This window comes from Bubalus bubalis, chromosome 9 (assembly GCF_019923935.1).
Source record: "Bubalus bubalis isolate 160015118507 breed Murrah chromosome 9, NDDB_SH_1, whole genome shotgun sequence".
NCBI classification, from domain to species: Eukaryota; Metazoa; Chordata; class Mammalia; order Artiodactyla; family Bovidae; genus Bubalus; species Bubalus bubalis.
Genome location: NC_059165.1, coordinates 2,780,716 through 2,799,417, shown reverse-complemented (window position 1 = coordinate 2,799,417; position 18,702 = coordinate 2,780,716). Strand labels below are relative to the sequence as shown.

The 18,702-nt window shown below is 39.2% G+C and overlaps 1 protein-coding gene across 15 annotated transcripts in view; it reads left to right on the top strand.

Annotated features, from left to right (window-relative positions):
* FER (FER tyrosine kinase) overlaps positions 1-18,702 on the top strand; it is a 479,416-nt gene that overhangs the window by 37,448 nt on the left and 423,266 nt on the right. For all 15 annotated transcript variants that reach the window (XM_044947250.1, XM_044947251.1, XM_044947249.2 and 12 more), the window contains one exon: positions 11,159-11,426. In XM_044947250.1, the coding sequence (XP_044803185.1) occupies positions 11,220-11,426 (207 nt within the window). In that variant the 5' untranslated portion in view covers positions 11,159-11,219. The remainder of the gene's footprint in view (positions 1-11,158; positions 11,427-18,702) is intronic.

The following is an 18,702-nucleotide window of genomic DNA, read 5'->3' as shown; positions in this document are numbered from 1 at the left end:
AGTTTCAAGCAGTGAAGAGCTTAGTGAGGGAAGAGAGCAGAGTTATTCCTTGCCCAGTCGGAACTTAGATTACAAAGAAGTCTGTATTATACCCCCACCTATGCTCTGTCTTTCTTCGTAATTTTTGTCTGCAACATGACTGTATAATTTCCTTATATTTTTCTTTTTTCGCCTTCTTTGTGGTTGACATAGGCATCTCTGCCCTATGACTTGTGGAAGAAAGTACCTAAGTTTGTGACATGCTCTCCATGTTATTGTTCTTCTCCCAACCAATAGTTTGAGGTCCGGCATTACTTTTTTAAAAACTTTGAAGGTAATTGTAGATTAATATGCAATCATATGAAATAATAGTCCCTTTACATTTGGTCCCATTTCCCCTCTTAGTAAAATTTAGTAAAACTATGACAACCAGCATATTAATATTGACATAATGCACTGACCTTATTCATATATTTCTCCAGTTTTAATTGCACTCCTTTGCTGTGTGTATATTAAGCTCTGTAGTATTTTATTACCAGTCTAGACTGACGTGTCCGCCACTTCCACCAAGTACTGAACAGCTCCAACACTACTTCTGGTGCCCTTGGTATTCTCCTTCTGTAACCACGCTTACTCTAAACCCTAAACCATGGCTCAAACTCTAAACTCTAAACCCCTAATCTGTTGTTTTCCCAAGATTTTTCACTTCAAGAATGTTATATAAATGGAATCATAGAGTATATAACTGTCGGGTTGACTTTTTTGTTCACCAGGATTCTAGAGATTCATCCAGGTTGCTGTCTGTGTCAAGAGATTACTCCCCTTTAACGTGGGTAGTAGTCCACGGTATGCATTCACCTGTTGAAGGGTCTCTGTGCCGATTCCAGCTTTTGGCTTTTCCAGATGGAGCTGCTGTGGACACTTGGGTACAGGTTTTGTGTGGATGTGTGTTTTCATTTCTGTGCATAAATGCCCAAGAGTGCAATGGCTGGGTCATATGGTGCTGAATTAAAGTTTGATCAGAAGCTGGAGTGGCTGTACCACTTCTTGTCTGCTGACCAGTAGCAAATCAGTGACCCAGTTTTTCCATATCCATACAGGCATTTGGTCTTGCCATGTTTTATTTAGCCATTCTGATAGGTGTGGAGTGTATCTCATTGTGGTTTGACTGCATTTCCCCAGGGGCTGGCTTATGTTGAACACCCTTTCATGTGTTCATTTGCCATTTTTATACCCTCTTCTGTGAAATGTCTGTCGTCTTCTCATTTTCTAGTTGGATTGTTGTTTTTAAATGTTAAATTTTGAGAGATATTATGAATTCTAGGTACTAGTTCTCTGTCAGATACGTGGTTTGCACAATTTTCTCCCAGTCTATGGCTTGTCTTTTTCTCATCTTCACATGTACTTTCACAGGGCAACCTTTTTACTTTTGATGAGCCCAGTTTATCAATTTTTTCCTTTTTTGGATTGTGTGTTTTGTTTGAAGTCTAAGAACTCTGCCTAGGTTAAGATCCTGAAGATTTTGCTTCTGTTTTCTTTTTTCTGAAAGTTTTGCAGTTTTGTGTTTAAGTTTATGATTCTTTTGAATTAATTTTTGTGTATGGTGTTAGGTCAGGGTTCATTTTTTTCCCTTTTATTTAGCCTATAGTTAACTAGTTGCTTCAGTGTCATTATTAAAAAGGCTTGTTTTCTTTTGCTGACTTGCTTCTGGACCTTTGTCTAAAAACAGTTGAACATGTTTGTGTGGGTCTGTTTTTGAGTTCCCCCCTCTCTATCTGTTGTCTGTCCTCTACTGATAAAACACTGTCGTGATTTCTGACTTGTGAAGAATCACATATTTCTTTGAATACTCTTTCAGCCCTACTGCCTCCTCTTCTTCTGGAACTCAAGATGATACAAATGTTGGGTCATTTTTTTAAGACTTTAGAATATTACTTATTTTTTGGCTGCATGGCATACGGGATCTTATTCTCCCACCAGAAATTGAACCCTCACCCCCTATGGTGGAAGTGTGGAGTCTTAGCCACGTCAATGCCAGGGAAGGTCCCCAAATGTTGGGTCTTTGTTATTGTCCCACAGGTCCCCAAGGCTTTATTATTATTCTTATTTTCTGTTTGTTTTCTCTTTCTGTTCGGATTGATTGAATTCTATTCCTGTATTCTTACATTCACTGTATCCTCTCTTGTCTACTCCTGAGCCCATCTAGTGAGGTTTTTTATTCCCGTTATTGCAATTTTAATTTCTATAATGTCCATATATTTAAAAAATTTCTTCTATTTTTTGCTTAGATTTCCTATTTTTACAGGTGTTTTAAGGGAATTTATAACTGTTGTTTTGCATTTGTTTTAAGAGAATTTATAACTGATTGTGGAAGAGTTTCTTATGGTGTTTGATTTAAAAATCCTCTTCTGATAATTCCAATATCTGATTCATCTTGATGTTGGTATTAGTTGTTTGTCTTGTTTCAACTGTAATTTTTTTTCTTGGTTCTTGATACGACACGTGAGTTTCAACTGAAGCCTCAATGTTTTGTCTGTTAGGTTAGGAGACGCTGGGGCCTGTTTCAATCTTTTATTTTTACAGGCAGTCCATCAGTGTTTAGATTTAGCATGCGGTCGTTGGCCTGTTCTTGTGGGCTGTGGTTCCAGCGACAGCTCGTTTTCAGGGTCTTCATGCTGTTATTTCCATTTGCTTGATCTGGTGTCACAAGGGCTCCCGCTGGTCCTTGCTGGTGCTGCTTGAGGGAGTAGAGGACGTTCTTCTTGGGCTGAGCTGCTGGCTGTTGGTTGGTTAGGGAAGGGGTGAGATCGGGTTTCCTCCCTGTGCCCCTCACTACCCTGCCACCTCTGGGCAGGAGAGGAGCACCCTAGCCTCGCAGGGAACAGGGGCTTCCTGGACGGACCTCCTACTGCAGCTCAGCCCTCTGGCCAGTTCCGTGCACCGGCTCCAGAGTTTCTGGGGGCAGGAGAGCCTGGGGCCTGCGGGGCGGAGAGGACTGCTGTGGGCTCTTGCTGTGGCCGGGTCCCCATCGCTGGTTCTTCCTGCCGCGTTCCCTTTCTCTTGGCCGAAAGGGGGATTCTTGGGCCCTGATGGGAAGGAGACTGCCTCTCTTGGCTGTTCATTTTTGAGGAGGCTCGCCGTCTGTCTGTCTTGCTGGTGCTGGCTGGCTCCATGTTGCCAGAGGGACCCCCGTGGCATCCCGGGGGAGCTGGCCTTCACCGACGGCCTTTTGTTCCCAGACGAGCGGGTGGGCAGCCAGGGACTGACCACCTTTTCCTGTTGGGTGAGGGAGCCCAGGATACCCTGCCTCTGCCTCTGTCGTTCTCCCAGGCATGGGGCCAAAGGACTGTACCTCCTTTCCCCCGACTTTTCAGAGTTCTTCTTTGGTTGTCCCTTTTGCTATTCCCAGTGTTGACAGCTGTGTTCTGTGGGGCGGACCTGGGAAAGATGGCCTCTGCCACGTTACCTGGATCAGAAGCCAGGCTTTCCTTTTGCGTGCTCAGTCGCTCAGTTGTGTTCAGCTCTTTGCAGCCCGTGGTCTGTAGCACACTATACTTTTCTGTCCGTGAGATTAAAAGGTCTTACTTTTGATTTTGGCTTATTTGTGATACAAGCCTGGTGATCGAGGGCTGGGGTGGTATGGGCTGGGACTGAGTTTGGCCTTGTCTGGAGCCCTGAGAGACTCTCTGTCTCCTGAGAGTCCACTAACCATCCTGCGCTCCTGGGTTTCACCTCATCCACCAGTTCTTCACAGGGCCCTGGAAAATGGCAAGGCAGGGCTGCCCTCCTTGCATTTTTTCTGAGGTCCTGTCTTGGTCCAGAGAAGCTTGCTTCTTTGTTCTCTTGATTTTTCCCTTGGTGGGCCTATTTGGTCTCTGCTGCCTCTTTTCATGTTGGGGTATCCAGTGTGACTTCTCAGGATTTTGTTACTTCTTCCTCCTCAGGATTTCTTCTAGAAGTTGGGTAGTTTTGGGGCACATTTGCATGCTGCCTAGAGTGCCAGGACTTTCCCTTTTTTTCTCTTTGAAACTGTGTAGTGAAGCTTGTGGCGTGAAGTTGTACTCCTTTACTTGCTGATGGTGTGTTTAAATTTTTGTTTTTTTCCTTAACAATCTTTTGTTCTTTTTGTTATTGGCAGTAGGAGCTTCTGAAGTACTTCTTTTACTATGATGGCTTTACCTGAAAATTCTAATAATGACTTTCTGCAGTTTTCATCTCTCTCTCTGACATTTGACATTGCTAACAACTTCTTTTTTTTTAAATCTCAGTGTCTGTAACTGTCAAACCTCTTTTATTCTTCTGCCTACCTAATTTCTACCCTTTGGCTTTTTTCCTCCAGTTCCTCCACTGACAGATTCTCATGGGCTTTGTCCTTAATGATCTGCTTTTCTGTCAACATTCAGTCTTAGTTTGATCACTTTTAAGCACTTGACTCTCAGATTTGTATCTTTTAGCCTTGATGCTTTACCTAAGCATTTATTTCCTGCTGAAATGAAGGTATTTTCTTTAAAGTAGCTCTATATTCTCATTCTTCCATTTCTTTTGACATTATCTTCATTTCTTATAAAAGTCTTAAACTTGTCCTGTATCATCTGTCTCTTCCTTAAATCCATTTATCAGGTCAAGCCTGGTACCTTTTTACCTCTCACTGACATTGTCAATGATAGATCCTCATTTCTCAAGCTGTATAGCTATAATGACTTATTAATTTTCCTTCTTATGTCTTTTTTTATATTTTTGCTCTCATCAATCTATTTTATACCTAGCTTCCATATTAAAATCTATATTTCTCTCTTTTAATTAACTGTAACATACATATAGAAAAGTACACAAATCACAGAGGCTGAGCTTTAGGAAATTTTTCAAACTGAACGCACTTGTATAACTAGCACCAGCAAGTTACTCATTGAATACCTCACGTTCATGACTTTGCCGTTTTGCCTTAACACCAGTGACTAAAGGGATTGGAGCCTCATTAGTCTCCTTAACTTTAGAAGAGCAAGAGATCAATCGGCATGCCACTGTTTGCAACATTCAGCTCGATTTTGGAGACATTTCTTTCTTACTTCACCCCTATTCACTTATTTTCTCTATATTGCTTCCTGAAATACATTTCCTTTTTGATCTTTTATAATCTAAATCATGATTATTCAAATCTTAGCTCGTATCTTGCCATTTCTAGGAAACTTTCCTGGGTTACTCCAGCTTTCATTAGTTTTTTTCTCTTTCTCATCAAACCTTTTTGGGTTGTTGTTCAGTTGCTCAGTCGTGTCCTGCTCTTTGCCACCCCATGGCTGCAGCACACCAGGCCTCCCTGTCCTCTACTGTCTCCCGCATTAAGCTCAAACCCATGTCCATCGAGTTGGTGACGCCACCCAACCATCTCATCCTCTGTCGTCCCCTTCTCCCGCCTTCAATCTTTCCCAGCATCAGGGTCTTTTCAAATTAGTCAGTTCTTCGCATCAGGTGTCCAAAGTATTGGAGTTTCAGCTTCGGCATCAGTCCTTCCAATGACTATTCAGGGTTGATTTCCTTTAGGATGGACTGGTTGGATCTCCTTGCAGTCCAAGGGACTCTCAAGACTCTTCTCCAACACCACAGTTCAAAAGCATCAGTTCTTCAGTGCTCAGCCTTCTTTATGATCCAACTCTCACATCTGTACACGACTACTGGAAAAAGCATAGCTTTAATTGTATGGAAATTTGTTGACACAGTGATGTCTCTGCTTTGTAATATGCTGTCTAGGTTTGTCATAGTTTTTTATCCAAGGAGCAAGCGTCTTTTAATTTCGTGGCTGGTCACCATCTGTAGTGATTTTGGAGCCCCAACATATGAAGACTGTCACTGTTTTTATTTTTTCCCCATCTTTGCCATGAAGTGATGGGACCACTTACCATGATCTTAGTTTTTTGAATGTTGAGTTTTAAGCCAACTTTTTCACTCTCCTTTTTCACCCTTGTCAAGATACTCTTTAATTCCTCTTCACTTTCTGTCATTAGGGTAGTGTTATCTGCATATTTGAGGTTATTGATATTTATCACAGCAATCTTGATTCCAGCTTGTACTTCATCTAGCCCAGCATTTCTCATGATGTACTCTGCATAAAAGTTAAATAAGCAGGGTGACAATATACAGCCTTGACATACTCCTTTCGGAACCAATCCATTGTTGTATGTCCGGTTCTAACTGTTGCTTCTTGACCTGCATACAGGTTTCTCAGTAGGCATGTAAGGTGGTCTGGTATTCCCATCACTTTTATGAATTTTTCAGTTTGTTGTGATCTACGCTGTCAAAGGCTTTAGTGTAGTCAATGAAACAGAAGTTTTTTTGGAATTCCTTTGCCTTTTCTATGATCTACTGGATGTTGGCAGTTTGATCTCTGTTTCCCTTGCCTTTTCTAAACCTACCTTGTACATTTGGAAGTTCTTGGTTCTTGTACTGTTGACACCTAGCTTGAAGGATTCTTGCAAAAATTCTTTAATTCATTAATTTTTGTGTATCAGTATGTTCACTTAAAACAAACTTCAGACGTTCAGAAGGGCATATGATGAAAGTCTCCTCTCATTCCTGTGTCCCAGCCGCTGTGTGTTCTTCTAGAAATATTTTGTGCACTTACAAGTACATTTAATTTCTATTTTTCTGCTTTCTTTTTGTACAATGTAAACAAACCTAGTTCTGTATCTTACTTTTTTCTGGTAATAGCTCTTGATGATGGCTCCAGATCCACATGCGGATTTTCTCATTTTTTGTGTTAGGGCTGAATGGTACTCCACTGGACGCATGTGCCACGATCACGTCCACCACATACAGTTGTGAAGACTGAATCCTGAACAAATTCACATAGGCCAGATTTGAATGGTACTCCCTTCAAACGGTTTCTCAGTTACAATCAAATGTAGTAGCTTTGATTGTAATTTACGTAGTCAATTCCTTTTAATTAATATTTACAGTTTTTAAAAAAATTCACACATGTATACCTGTGGCGAATTCGTTTTGATGTTTGGCAAAACTAATACAGTGTTTGAGGTTTAAAAATAAAATAAAATTAAAAAAAAATTCTAAACACTACTGAACTGAATAGTCTTACATACATTGTTTGACATCTATGGAATAATTATCTTTCGGATACCATTTCCTTTAATTCCTAAACCGTTTATCATCTCTACTAATTTAATAATTAGACATAATCAGTTAATTATGGAGTTGTTTAAAAAATTCTTTACTTGTCATTCTTCAAGGAATGGTACCATACTTTGAATCCTTTTATATTTGCCCTGACCTAGAATGTTGGTGTAGATAAGCAAGCCCTCCGTGTGGGCTGGAGTATGTCTCAGCTGCCAGATTCTGTTTCCATTTTTATTCATCTAAGCTCTTCATCATTCTTTTGAAATTCCTAATAATGAGATAAAAATATTATTGTCAAAGCTTAGACCACAGCTAGATGCATTTAGAAGCAGAAGTGATATTTATTTTAAGTTACAGAATAAAATGAACCACAGTCTCAGAAATAGTTTCTTAAAAAAGCAAAATATTTCACCTTTCTTTGTCTGGAAAAAAAATGTTTCTTATTCTTCCATTGAAAATGTGGTATGAGATAGACTATGTCTTCACTGAGATTTAGTTGAGCTATACGTAAAATAATGGAAAAATTTTCTTTTTTATCAAAAAAATTTTTTGATACAGTTTTTAAGCTACTGTGTACAAAGTGAAAAGACTGGAATTATCCTGTGGTGTGCTTAGTTGCTCAGTCATGTCCGACTCTTTGTCACCCCATGGACTGTAGCCCGCCAGGCTCCTCTGTCCATGAGATTCTCCAGGCAAGAATACTGGTGTGGGTTGCCATGCCCTCCTCCAGGGGATCATCGAAACCCAGGGATCGAACCCATGTCTCCCACATTGCAAATGGATTCTTTACTGTCTGAGCCACCAGGGAAGCCCATGAATACTGAATTGGGTAGCCTATCCCTTCTCCAGGAGATCTTGCCATCCCAGGAATCGAACTGGGATCTCCTGCATTGCAGGCAGATTCTTTACCAACTGAGCTACCAGGGAAGCCCCTGGAATTCTCCTACTTGATATTAAAGTGGATAAGTCAGTTACTTGTATTGGCTTATTTATGTTAAGGTCCATTTAGTGTCCTGGTTGCTACTTTGGAAACCTTGATGAAGTATATTTTCCCACCATCTTTCCCTCCTACCCGCCCACCCCCGCTGACTTATTTGAGTATAAAACTAAACAGTTTTCAGTTGGGAGAAGATTGAAATTTGCTTCCTATTTGGAAAAGTCACAGTTTTATCATTTTAAATGTGTATCACTGAGGTTAGAGCGAAAAATCTCTTTTTTCTGATTAGCCTAGAGGATTTCAGCTCAATTAAATTGACTTCTGATATGAGCCAGACCTAAAAATTAAAGATGTGTTTTATTTCTTTCTTATAACTGACCCTGAAACATTCACTGCCTGAAATTCTAGGAGGCTGGAGGGGAAAATAAATTCTATTATAGTTCTTGGGATTTATATCAAACAAGTAGGAATAGATTTGGGGTAATTTTCTGATAATTGACCTTTGGGCTTAGTCAGTCAGTTGTGTCTGACTCTTTGTGACCCCATGGACTGTAACCTGCCAGGCCCCTTTGTCCATGGGGATTCTCCAGGCAAGAATACTGCAGTGGGTTGCCATGCCCTCCTCCAGGGGATCTTCCCAACCCAGGGATTGAACCCAAGCCTCCCACTTGCAGGCGGATTCCTTGCCATCTGGACACCAGGGAAGCCCAAGAATACTGGAGTGGGTAGCCTATCTCTTCTCCAGGGGATCTTCCTGACCCAGGAATTGAACCGGGGTCTCCTGCATTGCAGGCAGATTCTTTACTAGCTGAGCCACCAGGGAAGCCCATTAACTATTCTACATTTCCTAATAAATGGCGGTGTTAACCAAGACACAGACTCCTCAGTGGTGATTGCTTCTGTGGAAGAGCATCCTTAAGAAGTGTCCTTAAGCCATCAGGGAAGCCCCACTGACCTTTAGATGATTATAAGTTATGCTCTAGTGATTTTTTAAACAACTTTGAGATGTAACTCACATGCTGAATAATTCACCCATTTAAATTGTACAATTCAGTGGCTTTTATTGTTCACAGACTTGTGCAGCCATTGCCACAATCAATTTCGGAGCCTCTCCTCACCACAAAAGGAAATCCATTACCCGTTAGCAGTCGCCCTTCACTTCTTCCCACATTTGCCAGCTTTAGTCAAATACTAGTCTGATTTATGTCTATAAAGGTAGATTTCAGACATTTCATGTAAGAAGACAGGACAGCATGTCAGTCTTTTGTGTTTGACTTCTTCACATAGCATGTTTGCGAGGTTTATCCATGCCGTACCTTGTATCAATTCCTTTTCATTGTCAAATAATGTTTCCTTATACCATTATATTTCATTTATCCATTCATCAGTTGATGACTATTTGGCAGATATTCATATACATGTTTTTGTGTGGGCATATGTTTTTATTTCTCTTGAGTATATGCCTAAGAGTGGAATTTCTTGGTCATATATGATAACTCTGTGTTTAATTTTTGAGGAACTGCCTATTTTAAATGTATACCACCAACATATGATGGTTCTGATTTCTTCCCAGTCTCCAACATCTGATATTATCTATGTTTTTGTTATAGACATCTTAGTGATACGCAATGATATCTCATTGTGGTTTTGATCGGCATTTTCCTAATGGCCAGTGAAACTAAGCATCTTTTCATGTGGGAGAAGGAAAGAGCAGCCCACTCCAGGGTTCTTGCCTGGAGAATCCCAGGGACGGGCGAGCCTGCTGGGCTGCCGTATGGGGTCGCACAGAGTCGGACACGGCTGAAGCGACTTAGCAGCAGCAGCAGCAGTGGGCATCTATAAATTTTATTTGGAGAAATGTCTAGTCATATCTGTCTTTTGCCCATGTTAATTAGTTTGTTATGTTGTTACTGATGTTAAGAAATCTTTGTATAATCCAGGTAGATGCTGCTTATCAGATATGTAATTTGTAAATATTTTCTCCCGTTCTGTGGCATTATCACTTACTTGATGTTGGCCTTTGAAGTACAGAAGTTTTTAATTTTGATGAAACCAAATTTATATATTTTTATTTTGTTTCTTGTACTTTTGGTATCATATCTAGAAGCCATTGTCTGAGCCAAGGTCGTGGATTTACTGCTTTATTTTCTTCTGGGAGTTTTACAGTTTTAGCTCTATTTGAATCTGTGATTTCTTTCGAGTTAATTTTTTTTGTGTATGGTCTAAGGAGGCATCCTGCTGAAGTCTTTTGCATGTGGAATTCAATTGTCCCAGCATCTGTAGTAGAGAAGACTTTTTTTTTCCTCCGTTGAATAGACATGGCACTGAATTCTGAGTCCTCCAACTCTGTTCTTTTTCTTCATGGTGTTTTGGTTTTTTGTTTGGTCGACTGTTTTGGCTCCCTTGCATATCTAAGTAAATTTTAGGATTAGTTTATCAATTTCTGCAAAAAAAAAAAAAAAAAAGCTAGCTTAGATTTTACTGTGGATTGAGTTAAATTGGTAGATCAAATTGAACAGGCTTGCCTGTTTAACAATATTAAGTCTTTTGGATCCATTAACATGAGTCTTTCCATTTATTTAGGTTTTCTTTGCATTTTTCAACAATGTTTTATAATTTTAAGAGTAAAGTTTTGTGTTTATTTTGCAAAATTTATTCCTAAATATTTAATTCTTTTTGATGCTATTGTAAATGGAATTGTTTTTAAGTTTTATTTTCAGATTGGTCATTGCTAGAGTATAGAAATACAGTTGCTATTTGTATATTGATCTTGTACCCTATAATATTACCGAGCTCATTTATTAGTTCTAATACTCGTAAAATTGTACTTCTTAGGATTTTCTAGATACAGTGTCATATCATCTGTAAATAAATATAGTTTCATTTCTTCCTTCCCAATTTCAATGGAAATTGTTTCATTTCCTTCATTGTACTGACTAGAACAAGGTTGAGTTGAAGTGCTGAAATTGGACATTCTCATCTTGTTCCTGATCTTTGGGGAAAAACATTCAGTTATAGTGATTTTTTTTTTCACTCTAAAAAAATGGGCCATAACTTTGCTTTACAGATTAATTTGCTTTTGATTTAAGATTCTTTTCCTTTTGTTTACATACACAGATATGTGCTGATTAGAAGGCTCAGTTGTGCAGTGTGGAGGATAAGACAGTGCCTTACAAAGATGGGGTTTGGGAGTGACCTGAAGAATTCACACGAAGCTGTGTTAAAATTGCAAGACTGGGAATTACGGTTACTGGAAACAGTGAAGAAATTCATGGCCCTGAGAATAAAAAGTGATAAAGAATATGCATCTACTTTACAGAACCTTTGTAATCAAGTTGATAAGGAAAGTACTATCCAAATGAATTATGTCAGCAATGTATCCAAGGTAAGAAGAATAATTTCATCATTTATCGTCTGTAGCTTCGTAATTGTCCTTAAAGCAAATAGATAATACTATTGAATAAGCACACCTAAGTCAGAATTCTAAAGCAGTGGTTCCAAACTCCTGCCGACTATCAGAATCGCCTGGGGAAAGTTTCAGAAACTGTGAGATTGGGTCCGTCTCCCAATATTCTGGACATTAGGTCTGAAATTTTTGAGCTTTGAAATCTTTTTTTCCCCAATAGATGTCCAGATTATTCTAATGATTAGTCAGCTTTGAGAACCCTTCTTAAAATTTTATTTTCTTAAGTACCCTTGGGTACTTAAGTTCCTTGGGTCCCTTGCGTCCTGCTGTTTATCCTTTTGGCACAAACTCTTTATAACCCGCCTTCCTTGAATTCTTCTGTGAGTTATTAGTGCGGTCCCATGGAGTGTTGTAATGTGTAGGTGTTCTTTGCTACCGTTTCATCACTAAAATGCTAATATACTGATGATTTAATGACACATAAAATTCTTTGAATAAACAATATGGTTTTTTAACTTAAAGATTATATTATTATTATTCATTTTATAAAATATATAACATTAAAAATTGAGGGCTATAAAAATAAAGGTCCATATGGTACTGCTCATTATCCTTTGAAGGCATTAAAGGTGAAATATTACACACCTTAATAGTTCTTGGATTTTTGCTCTGTTTCCATTGTCTTCACATTTCACTGTATTTATTCAAAGTTAAGAAAATTTTATTTTACTTCAGAAAGTTAGAATTAGTGTGTTTCTTGCACTCACGGGTCTTAAGATCTGAGTAGATTGTAGAGGAAGCTGTGTTTCTTATGGGGATTGTGTGTGTGGTGTGTGTGATCTGGGAAGGATCTTTGATTTCTCTGAGAACTCCTAATGTGAATATCTAACTTCCTTTCCTGGGCCAGTGAGGTTCCCTGAAGAACATTTCTCTAGGTTCTAGTCTGAAGGTAGGGTTGCTGGATGTAGCAAATTAAAATATAGATCACCAGTTAAATCTGCATGCAATAATGAGAAATGCATAGCCTGGGAGTGCTCAGTCGCTCAGTCGTGTCTCACTCTTTGCGACCCCGTGGACTGTAGCCTGCCAGGCTCCTCTGTCTGTGGGATTCTCCAGGCATGAACACTGCCATTTCCTCCTCCAGGGATGCATACACTAAAGACTATTTTTTGTCCGCTATTCAAATTTACCTGGTGTCCTGTATTTTGTTAGACTACTCTGTTACGGGAATATGTAGAGAAAGTAGATTGGGTGTTCAGAGAGTCATGTTTTAGTTAATCCTCCTGGTTTGGTAAGCTGCCTGGTGTCTCTGCATCCAGAGGCTCTCTGGTTAATTTTTTCTGTTTGTTTCTGTCTGCTGTGGTGGAGGAATAGTTGCCTGTCTGTGGGCTGAGCAATAGACCCTAGAATTCTGGCTGTTCCTTATGCAGCCTGAACCGATCCTCCTGTTTCAGTGCCCTCTCCCTTTCCTTCATTTAGCTTTCTCCAGTTCTTGGGCTTTCCTGGAGTTATCTGGCCGTGTAGGTGGGTCTTTTCTTCTCCCTGCCCCCCAGAGTCTTATTGAGATATCATTGACATACATCGCTATATAGATTTAAGGTATATATAACATGATGGTTTATGTCTGTTGTGAAATGATTACTGCAATAGATTGTAACTCTTTGCAACCCCATGAACTAATACAGCTCCCTGGAGAGTTCCCCAGGCCAGAATACTGAAGTGGGGAGCCTTCCTCTTCTCCAGGGGATCTTCCCAAGCCAGGGATGGAACCCAGGTCTCCCACATTGCAGGCAGATTCTTGACCTGCTGAGCCACGAGGAAAGCCCCATTAAAAAGGGAATAAAAAGTTTCTCCTTTGGGTAAGAACTCTCAGAATGGACTCACTTAGCAGCTCTCCCATCTCATACGTCAGTGTGACCCATGGCCACCGTGCTGTGCCATCCCTAGCGCTTACTTGTCTTATTACTGGAAGTTTGGCCTCTTCGCGCATTTTCTTCCAGTTCCCCCTTGTGTCACAAGGCCTTCTCTTCTTGACCTCTACTTTGTAGAACACTTGTGTTTCAGCTTTTCCTGATGCTACTCAGTTATCCCTTCCTGCTTTTATAATATTTTCTAACATTTTTATTGGCATGTCTTATCTGTGATTGTTGCCTTTTCTATCTTCTTTGTGATTGTAAATTTATACTTTATCTTGTATTTCAGTGGGATTTTGGAAAGGAGTGGAAAAATAGCCATATGTTTTATTGACTACGTTTAACTGGAATTATACTCCTTAGGAAAGTAAGATACTGAAAGGAACAAGAGATAGGATTAATGGGTAAGAAGATACAGGATTTGTGAGGTCAGGACAAAGGAGGAATCATCAACGTGTATTGAAGTGCCAAGTATTTTTATTTTATTTTATTTTATTTTTAAACTTTACAAATTGTATTAGTTTTGCCAAATATCAAAATGAAGTGTCAAGTATTAAGGTGAGGAATCAGCTCAGTTCAGTCGCTCAGTTGTGTCCGACTCTTTGTGACCCCATGAACTGCAGCACGCCAGGGCTCCCTGTCCATCACCAACTCCCAGAGTCCATAGATGGAGACAAACGCTAAGATGATTAAAAAAGGCAGTAGAATGTGGGGCATGGAAAAGGGGGCTAGGGAAGGGTGATAGATTGAGAGGAAGTGGTCTAAGTGGGTAGTGTTGCCTTTCAAGAGGAAACCTTGAGAGATAACGGTTGAACAATAGTAGGAAACCCAAAGAAAAACAAGGAGTATGTCAGCTTTTCCTCTTAATGCTGAAAGTGCATCATTTATTCTACCTAAAAGTAAAGTTCAATATATCAATTTTTTATTTAGCTCATTAGGTTTTTCATGTTATATCTAAAAAAAAATCTGCCTGATCCAAAGGTGTTTTCACCTGTGTTTGCATCTGGAAGTTTTATACTTTTATATTTATGTCTATGACCCATTTTTAGTTAATTTTTGTATATGGGACAAGTTATAGATTAAAGTCAGTTTTTTTTGTTGCTGTTGTTAATGGATATCAATTTATTCCATCAACATTTTAAGAAAGGATTAAGCTTTCTTTCTTGAATTACTGTTTCATTTTGTTGAAAATCAGTTGACCATAATGAGTAAGTCTGTTTCTACACACTTGATCTGTTCCATTCATTTCTTTGTCTACCATGACACCAGTAACACTATTTTGATTACTGTGACTTTCTAGCAGTCTCAAAGTTATATAGTGTAATTTCTCTTTGTGCTTTTTTCCCCCAAAATTGTTCTATTTTAATTCCTGTGTGCTGGGAGCCGGCATATTGCATATTGAGTGAGGATCTGGAATAGCTCAACTGGAATTCTATCACTGCCGGGAGCCAGCGTGAGGCACTCTGCCCATGACAAAGGTCATGAGGAAGGAGGCTCGGCATACGCAAAGGCGGGATCGAGCCTCAGGAGTCCCCCTGGAAATTCTTGAGCATCTACCCCCAAAACCAGAGTCTGCCTACTTTCTGCTTTGTGCTTTCACCTACACCTCTGACTTTACGGGGGGCTGTCCCCCACTACCTCTCTCTGAAAAAAGAGTTAGCTTACAGCTCCAGTTAATAATTCCTGGGTGTGACAGTGTTTAACCTACAAACTCCTTTGGAAATCCTCTAGCCTGCCTGAATAGGTTTTTCCGGCCACATGTGATTGTTCAGAGCCTCCCAACTGTGAGAGGCAGGAGATGTTCTAAACTGTCTAAACACAGATTGCTTTGAGTAGTTAAAAGATTGATTAGAAAATGTATTGGTGAAGGGTTTTTCACTTGTTGGGCCAATGTTTGCTGCTAAGTCTCCATACTCCTTACCTACTGTGTCTTTGGCAGTGTATTGATTGATATAATGGGTGTATAGAAATGTAAAATGCAGCTTTGTCCAATGCTTTTTGGAAGGCTGGTGCCTGACTTTGGAATAATCACCTTTAGAGAAAAATAAGTTTCTTAAAATGTTAACAGGCCTCCGGGCCAGAAGATGATGTCAATCACCTGAACTTTTGCATATGATAAGTTTGAAAGCCTGGCTTAGATTAGAACCAGGAACTGCTGTCCTTGCATGACTCCACCCCTTCCCCCATTATCCTCTATGCATACCTTAAGGTATAAAAACTACTTTGGAAAATAAAGTGCGGGCCTTGTTCACTGAAACTTGGTCTCCCCATGTCACTCTCTCTCCCAAATTCCAGCTGAGCGTCCATCTGGAGCGCGGATGTCCTCTGCGACCATTTATTTGCCTGGGCTTCTAAGACCCACTCGAGAAGGTGTCTAAGGTGGGGCACCTTCCGCTATTCGAGAGGGCGCCTGTGGCCTCCGTGGTCAGAGCTAACCTGGTGTCACGGGTTATATTGATTTTCCGCGTAAACCAAGCCACTCAGCTTCTTTTCTCCACTGAATTTTCCTACTGAGCTATCCTTATTTCAGCCGCTTTTCTCCACTGAATTTCCTCACTGAGCCATCTTTATTCTATTACTCTTTATATCTTTGATAAATAAATAATTAAATAAGTCGCCGACGCCGTCCCCGCTTCGAATACCCTGGATCAGCCGGGGCTGGACCCCGGCACCTGTGCATTTCCATATGTATTTTAGAACACCTCATCAATTTTTTTAAAAGAGGTTACTGAGTTTTTATTGGAATGCATTAAATATATATACATAGGTAAATTTCAGGAAAATGTATATTTTAACAGTATTGGAGCTTTACAATACACCATATTATATTGGAGCTTTATATATATACCATAAACATGGTGTATCTTCTTTTTCTGAATAATCTTAGAGTTTTCGGTGTATAGACCTTTCAGATTTATGTGTATTTCAAATATAAGTAGCATTTTCCCTAATTTTTTGTTTTCCACTGTTCATTGTTATTATATATGTCAATCTCATAATGTAAACTTTGCAAAACATACTTATTTGCCCTTTCCTTGTAGATTCCATTGACTTTTCTACACAGATGATTATATTATCTGTAAACAAAGAGAATTTTAGTTCTTCTTTTCCAATTTGGATGCCTTTTATTTATTTTTCTTGCCTTCTAACAATAGCTAAAACCCCCAGTGCAAAATTCAATAGAAGTATTGACAGCAGACATCTATGTCTTGTTCCTGATTTTAGGGGAAAAGCATTGTCTTTCAGTATTTGTTATGATGTTAACTTTGGTAGATGTCTTCTATACGCTTGTGAAAATTCCCTTCTCTTCCTGCCTAGCCAAGACTTTGTTCATTAACATTGGATTTTGTCAACTGGTCTATCTTCTTCTGCTTAGATGATTATGTTGTTTTTCTTCTCAGTTTGATAATATGTTGAAATGTGCTCATTGATTTTCAGGTGTTTGAAACATATGGTGATTGCTAAAACAACAACAACAACAAAATGCGACTTGTATTCCTACATTAAATCCCACTTCATCTTTTTTTGTATTATCCCTTTTTTATATCACTGGATTCGATTTGCTAAAACTCAGTTTTTGGAGAATTTTTTTATCAGTGTTGCTGGGGGATTTTGATCTAGAGTCCCTTTTGTTTTAATATTGTCTGGTTTTGGTATCAGAGTTATGCTGGCTTCATTATACAAGTTGGGAAGTATTTTCTCTTCTTCAATTTTCTGAAGAAGTTTATGTAGAATTGGTTTTATTTCTTGCTTAGATTTAGATGTTTGATAGAATTCACCAGTGAAATAATCTTGGTCTAGAGTTTTCTTTGGGAGAAGGTTTTTAGTTATAAATTTAATTTTTAAAATAGAGAGCTATTCAGATTATCTTTTTCTTCTTGAGTGAACTTTGGTGCCTTTCGGGAATTTGTCCATTTTTTCCTAAGTTGTCCATTAATTTTTAGTGTTGTTTATTATTTTGCCTTATTGTCTTTTTCCTATTTGGAGAAATGGTCTTATCTCTTTCATGCCTGACATTGGTAATTTATGTCTTTTTTTTTTCCCTGATCAGACTGGCTAGAGATTTCTCAGCTTTATTGATGTTATCTGGGAATCATTCTTTTATTTCATTCACTGTCTCTATTGATATTCTGTTTTCTGTTGCATTGACTTCTGCTCTGCAATCTATTAATTTTTTCCCATTTAACCTGGGCTTCATTTACTCTTTTTCTTCTCTGAATTAATAAAGTAGAAATTGAGATTAAGACCATCTTCTTCTGCAGTGTTCTCAGTTTTCTCTGAGTAATGTTTTTGCTGCATTTCAAAAAACTCTCTGATGCTTATTTTCATTTTTTTCAGTTCAGAATACATTTTAGTTTCACTTTTGATTTCTCCCTTGACCCATGTAGTCTTTTAAAGTCTATTATTTAGTTTCCAAGAAGGTTTTTCTTTTAAGAGATATTTTTGTTATTGATTTCAAATTTAGTGCCATTGTTTTCCAGGATCTAATTTTATGTGACTGGAACCCTCTTAAATTCACGGGTGCTTGGCTCACGGCGCAGTGTGTGCTCTGTCCGGGTGGCTCTTCACGTGCACGTTATGCTCTGCGCTTGTCGTTTGCACTGCTGTGCAGGACGGGTCACGACGGTCGATGGTAGTGTCTTTACTCATTTCTGTCTCCCTAGCCTATCAGTCATTGAGGGGGTGTTGAAACCTCCGATTATAATTGTGACTCTGTCTGTTTCTCCCTGAGGTTTGGTCATTTTTTATTTCATACCTTTTGAATCTCTGTTACAAAGTACATAGTTATTTAGACTTGTTCTCCCTTTTTTTCACAAATGAATTAACCTTTTTCCCTTCCTCCCTTCCTACCTCTTTTTCTTGTTGGGATAGTTTTTTGGTTTGTTTGTTTTAATTCCAGTAAAACTGGTGTACACTATAGAGTGCTCATTACAGTGTCTCGTTATCATCTGTTAGCATATAATTGACCCCTTCACCCTTTCACTAACACCCGAACCCGCTTTCCCTTTGACAACCACCAGTCTGTTACTGCGAGTTTTGTTTTCCTTGTTCATTTGTTTTGTTTTTTTAGATTCTGCATTTACGTGAAATCGTGCGCTGTTGGTCTTTCTCTGACTGACTGACTTCACTTTGCATAGTAGCCCCACAGCCCATCCGTGCAGTCATTAACGGCAGCGTTTCCTTCTTTCCTATGACTGAGAAGTACTCTGTCGTGTATACGTACACATCTTCTTTATCTCTTTGTCCCCTGATGGACATTTAGGTGATTTCCATGTCTGACTGTTTTAAACAGTGTTACAGTGAACATAAGGAGGCATCTGTCTCTTTCAGTTGGTGTTTTT